The sequence below is a fragment of the Petaurus breviceps genome, unplaced genomic scaffold (genome assembly GCF_028583685.1).
Source record: "Petaurus breviceps papuanus isolate PSGF00001 unplaced genomic scaffold, PetGlider_PUasm1.0 551, whole genome shotgun sequence".
In the NCBI taxonomy this organism is placed as follows: Eukaryota; Metazoa; Chordata; class Mammalia; order Diprotodontia; family Petauridae; genus Petaurus; species Petaurus breviceps.
The window spans coordinates 33,014,584-33,020,640 of record NW_027186372.1 but is presented as its reverse complement, the minus strand read 5'-3'; the positions used below and the strand labels follow the sequence as shown (position 1 = coordinate 33,020,640).

Genomic DNA, 6,057 nt, shown 5'->3' with positions numbered 1-6,057 from the left:
TCTCTCTCTTCAGACACCCCTAGGACTCAATTTGGTCAGAAAGCATGAATCCAGAGGAGAACCAGGGACCCCCTAGTAGGGAGAAGACCAGAGAACACCTCTGCCCCTCTCCCCAAAGGGAATGTTATTTTTCTGTTGTCACACTTGCACTCCCTACATAGCAGGGAAAATACTTCACCAGCCTAAAAGTGTTCTGCAATTGGAAGTTATTATTAATTCTCCTCTATAGTATGTATCCCTCACAAATGACCATCCAATCCCTCCTTAAAGATCTCTTCCGAGGAAGCCCATTCCTCTTTTTTAATTGCTTAAGTTGTAAGGTATTTTTCCTCCTCTAGTGGCCAAACCTTCCTTCTTCCTTTTTCCCTCTGGGTACAACTCAAATGAACATAACCCCTTTCAGAAATGAGTCCTTCAGATAACTGAAGACAATAATTGTGTGTCCTCCTTCTCCCAACTACCAGTTTTATTAGTGTATAGTTATCATTTTTACTATTAGATTAGCCACAAAAGGGCAAGTGACATACCTTATGTTTTTTATCTTTTCCAGTGATTCATGTAGTACATTATATATACTAAATATTAAATGATATTGTTGAATTTGTCCCTGCTCCCAGAGATTCACAGTAACCCCTAGACCTTTTCCCTCTCCTTAGTACCTGCCCCCTTGCAGATGCTTCTTTTCTCTACTAAAGAATCTCTAAAGAACCCTGACCCACACTGGGGATGGGTGAGTCAAGCTCCCAACCTATAACCATACCTCTCTGAAAAAGGAAAGAAAAGAAAAAACCCAAAGACAAAGCAAATGTTAATAGTTATTAGTCTTTAATGTTGATAGCTTATATACAATGAAGAGATGGCCAAAGGCTCTTCTTTGCAAGGGAGGAGGGCAAGAACATTATGCTATCTAAACCTGAAACCTTCCCTGGTGCCTAACATAGTACTCTGAACACACAAGGTAATTAATAAATGCTTGTTGAATGAATTCTGATCTCTGCTATCAGGAGCTGTTTCAAATTCCAACCCTTCCCCCCAATCACTAACCTCAATTCTTGGTAAAGATAAATCTGTTAATCTCCCCCAAAATAAGAATTTTACTTGGAGACTAACCATGGTCATGACACATAAAGGGAGGGGACCCTCCCCCAAACGCATACCATTTGTCTAAGAGTTTTCAGGTCTTTTTTTGTTTTCTAGCACCACTTCTGTCTTCCTTCTCCAGAGCTCTGTGCAGTATCAGGAACCCCTCTTCCTTCCCCAAATACGTAGTAATATATAGTGAAAAGAGCACTGGATGGGAAATCCTGGGTTATGGTCCCAGAGCAAATCCATTCCCCTCTCTATGTCTGTACTTTCTTCTTCTGCAAAATGAGTGTTAGACCAGATAGTCTCCAAGAGCGCTTCTTGCTCTGATAGCTTGTCATTCTAATGCATAGGGTGGTGTGGTCTCTTGGGAAAGAGCTCAGCCCTGTGTGGCCAGAGACCTAACTTCTGGCCTCGGTCAAACCATTAACCCATGGTGCAGCTTTGGGCAAGCCTCTGGTCCTCTCTGAGCTCTATACTCTTCCCCTGGAGTGTGAGAAGGTTGGATGACAATCCTTAATGTCCTTCCCTTAATTGCCTTCAGGATCTTAAGGTGTTTTCTTACATGCATATGCCCTCTTCTTAAAACTGCATCTCTTCTGACACAAAACCCATCTATGTGTTAGAGTCAAGAACTCTTGGTTGAGTGTAAATATTTCATAGGTCAGTTTGTCTTTGAGGAACAAAGTAGAGGTCCAGGGACAAGGAGTCAGAAAGGGAGTCAAACTCCAGATAGAATATATTTAGAGTTTCAGTATCACTTTGTATTCAGACAGTTCATGGATGGCAAACATGTGCTTAGCCTTGTTAGGTCATCCTTATATGATAGGCAGCTAGTGGAAACCTTTAGCTGAAGTCTTCCACCAAGTTAGAGGCAAAGCCAGGAGAAAACTACTCATCCCTTGAGGCAGTACATTGGAGAGCTCCCAAAGTAAGAGAATGTTCAGGGAAAAGAAAAGGAGTGGTGATAGGTCATATTTTTATAGCACTTTACAATTTACAAAGTGCTTTGAATACATCACATCATTTAATGCTTCCAACAATCCTGTGAGGAGAAGCAGTATCCTCATTTTACAAGTGAAGAAAATGAGGCTCACAGAGTCTAAGTGACTTGCCCACAGCCATATCACAGAACCCAGGTCTTCCATTTCCAGATCCAGTACTCTTTCTGCTATAGCAGAGTTGGCCTAGTCCTGGAAACAGGGAGTCCACCTTCCACAGGGAGTGGAATGATGAGAGGCAAGGAAGGCGCTCCATTTGGAAGTAGATCACTGTACAAAGGCACTGGTCAAGTTGGCAAAAGTAGGAGAAACAGGTGGCTGGACCAGTTCATAGAGTGCTTGGTAGGTGCCCACCACAAACCCAATGAAGCCCAGGACACTGATCAAGATGTCCTTAATGATGGTGAGAGGACTCATGCCCTCTGAGTAATAGGTGATGATCTCCAGGAGCGGCGGGATGATCAGAGCCAGGGTGCTGCTGCTCATGGAGCCCACCAGGGCTATTACCAGGTCTAACCTGGGCACCAGAATGGCCAAAGCACCTGTGAAGGAAAAGACACTTGCATTCATGACAAACCCGAAATGGGTGGTTTAACTAGTATTATCACGTCCATTGTCCAAGGATGGAAATGGGGGCCAAGGAATTTAAGCTGCATTCTTTAAAGGCCACCTAGCAGAGGAGTGACAGAGCTGAACCTCAGAGCAGGGTCCTTAGAGTCAAAGTCGTGGACTCCTACCATTGCACCATTAGGTCTTTCCTAATAGGTAGGTCAGCATAGGCTACCTTTTATTTATTTTTTATTTATTTATTTTTTTTAAGCAATCGGGGTTAAGTAACTTGCTCAAGGTTACACGGCCAGTTATTTCTGGGTGTGGTGCTGAGTGTCTGAGCCCGGGATTCGATCTCCAGATCGTCCCAACACTGGAGCCGGTACTCTTACTCGCTGAGCCACCTGGCCGCCCCTAAGCAATTGGGGTTAAGTAACTTGCTCAAGGTTACACGGCCAGGTGTTTCTGGGTGGGTGCTAAGTGTCTGAGCCCGGGATTCGATCTCCAGGTCTTCTCAACACTGGAGCCGGTGCTCTTACTTGCTGTGCTACCTGGCCGCCCCCATAGGCTACCTTTTAATAGATACTAATTTAAGTGCTTCAAAAGATCCATGCCTTTGTCAGGGTAATTATAAACTTCATAGATGAAAACCACAATCTTTCTCTACTTTGGTGGAAAAGTCGAGGTTTTCATGAGTTGCTGTAGCTGAAAAAAAAGAACAAAAACCAAAAAAACAACCCATGGCCACCTTCACTCCACGTAGCTAGAATGGAATCCTGAGACCCTGCCCTCAGCCCATACTCAAAGCCTTTCGAGTGCTGGGGTATGTGTGTGAAGGGGTGTGATGAGCACACGCACACACGAGGTTAAATTTTCTGAAATAAAACTGTTCAAAATGACAGCGAATAGGAGTTCTTGCTCTCTGGGCTCTTGACTTTGGGTAGGCTCAGTCGAGTCTCCTTTCTAGAGGGGAGGAAGATCATAGGTCCCAGTCTTAGGAGAGCTCTCTCTTTCCCTCCAGACAGGGCTCTCCTCTGGTACCATCATCCCATGGAGATGGAGAGTCATTCCAAGGAGTTGCTTGGCTGAGGCGCCCATCTCCCTGTGCGTCTGGCTTATCAGCCTGGGGAGCCTGGATCATATGGGAAGGTGGGCTCCCTCCAGAAATCTGTCCAGCTTGGCAGGTGCTGCAAGAATCTACTCTGTTGTCCTAACCTTGGAGAAGCCAGGGTCATCTTCACATTGAGATAAAGCCCTAGGGGAAGACTTCAGAGAAGAATATACTTAAAAGCCTCTATAAACTGACAAGTGCCATCCAAACATCAAAACAACCTCAGGAAATCCTAGTCATGAGGTGCTGTTGGTGGGTACATTCTCTAGTTCTTTCTTTGGTAAAAAGATCTGAATGCTTATGGCCAGGGGAAATAGAGATTCTGATCTCTTACACTGAGAGAGAGGGGGGAGAATTGTTAGCAGCTGATTTTAATGATCCTTGAATCTCAAATGACATTGAGAAGAGAGACAAGGAAACTAGCATTTATTAAGTGCCTGTTATGTGCCAGGTACTGGGCTAAGTGCTTTATAAATATCGTCTCATTTGGTCCTCACAACAAGCCTGGGAGATGGGTGCTATTACTGTCCCCGTTTTACAGTTGAGGAAACTGAGGCAGGCTGAGGTTAAGTGACTTACACAGGGTCACACAGGTATTATCTGAGGTTGAATTTGAACTCAGTTCTTCCATACTCCAGGTCCTGTGATCTGTGCACTATGGTGCCACCTAGCACACTGGGCCTGGAATCAGGAAGACCTGAGTTCAAATGTGACCTCAGACACTTACTAGCTATGTGACCCTGGGCAAGTCACTTAACCCCATTGACCTCAGTTTCCTCATGTGTAAAATGAACTAGAGAAGGAAATGACAAATTGCTCTGGTATTTCTGCCAAGAAAATCCCAAAAGGGGTCAAAAAGAATTGGGCATGACTGAAAACAGTTAAACAACAATAACAACAAAGCTGTCAGAGAGGTGAAGTGACCCAACTAAGGTCATCATAATTAGCAAAGCCATGAATAAAACCCAAGTGTCCTGACACTTGGGTCAGGGCTCTTTTTATTCTACCCTGTCACAGGCTTGCTGAATCATGCCAGTGAACTTGGAGATTCCTGCCCCAATTCCATGGTCTGGACCCCAACCAGCTCCCAGTTTGTGGATACTCAAGTGTCACATCGAAATCAAGTCACCCTTCTTCCTACTCACACGTCACACAGACCAGGCTTGTGCGGATGGACAGGTCCACCACCAGATTCCATTTTTTCGGCACACGGGAGACAACAAAAGGGATGATGATCTCGGCTGGGACGTAGAATTGCAGGGCATAGGTGAAGAAGATCCCCAGAGAGTAGAGCAGCTTCACAGACTGAAATAACCTGTGAAATAAGCTGATGCATCAGCTCATCTAGGAAAATCCACCCAAGGTCTCAGCTCTCACCAAAGCAGATGCAAATGATCATAGGGTAAGAAGAGGCTTAACTCCACATTGTGGGTCAGAAGTCACCAGATTGGCAGAAGAAACTCATGTGCATTTTCTTCTCCCAAACTTCGCACCTCCTGAGGACCAAATACTTGATCGCACTGGACCAAGCAGCCAGAAATTTGGGCAGCATCACTGCAACAGTGGTCAGTGATAACAAAAGCAACAACTGGCATCTATTTAATACTTTTAAGTTGGCAGGGCATCTCACATGTATTATCTGCTTTAATCTAACAACAACCCTGTGAAAAAGGTTTGAAAACAGCATCACAGATATCATCACCCCCATTTTATAGATGGGGAAACTGGGAGTTGGAGAGACTGACTGACTTGTCTGTTGTCACATAGTTCATCAGTGACAGAGGCAGTATTTGATTCTAGGCTGAAGAATTATAATTGGAAGAAATCATGGAAACCACCACCTAATTCATCCCCTTCATTTTACATATGAAGAAACTGAAGCCCAGGAAGTTTAAGTGGCTTGTACTTGACACAGGTAGTGTCAGGAACAGGACTGTAGGTCTCTATAGTGGTAGAGGTGTAGATGAGGGTCCTAAGGTGGTCACATTATCAGGATTGATGGTCATTGTGACAACTGAGTTTGGGCTAGTCCCTAGAGCTGGGTCTAAGAGTATGTTTTGAAGCTCCCTGTGTCCATCAATAGAAGGAACAACTACCGTGTTTCCCCAATAATAAGACCTATCCCGAAAATAAGCCCTCCCCTTACTGTGTAAGATTCCTCTAAAATAAGCCCTCCCCCGAAAATAAGCCCTATTGAGATTGCTACTGTAGTGAAGGTGATCCCCTGCACTACATGCTACATTACGGTACCCTCTGTATGCACCGTCCCGTTCCCCCCCCCCCCCCCCCCCCCCCCCCCCCCCCCCCCCCCCC

The 6,057-nt window shown here is 44.9% G+C and overlaps 1 protein-coding gene across 2 annotated transcripts in view; it reads right to left on the bottom strand.

Annotated features, from left to right (window-relative positions):
- Positions 1 to 806: 806 nt before the first annotated feature.
- LOC138172754 (proton-coupled amino acid transporter 1-like) overlaps positions 807 to 6,057 on the bottom strand; it is a 32,311-nt gene continuing 27,060 nt past the window's right edge. For both annotated transcript variants that reach the window (XM_069102570.1, XM_069102571.1), the window contains exons 9-10: positions 4,890 to 5,059; positions 807 to 2,626 (exon numbers count right to left, since the gene is read on the bottom strand). In XM_069102570.1, coding sequence (XP_068958671.1) covers positions 2,352 to 2,626; positions 4,890 to 5,059 — 445 coding nt within the window. In that variant the 3' untranslated portion in view covers positions 807 to 2,351. The remainder of the gene's footprint in view (positions 2,627 to 4,889; positions 5,060 to 6,057) is intronic.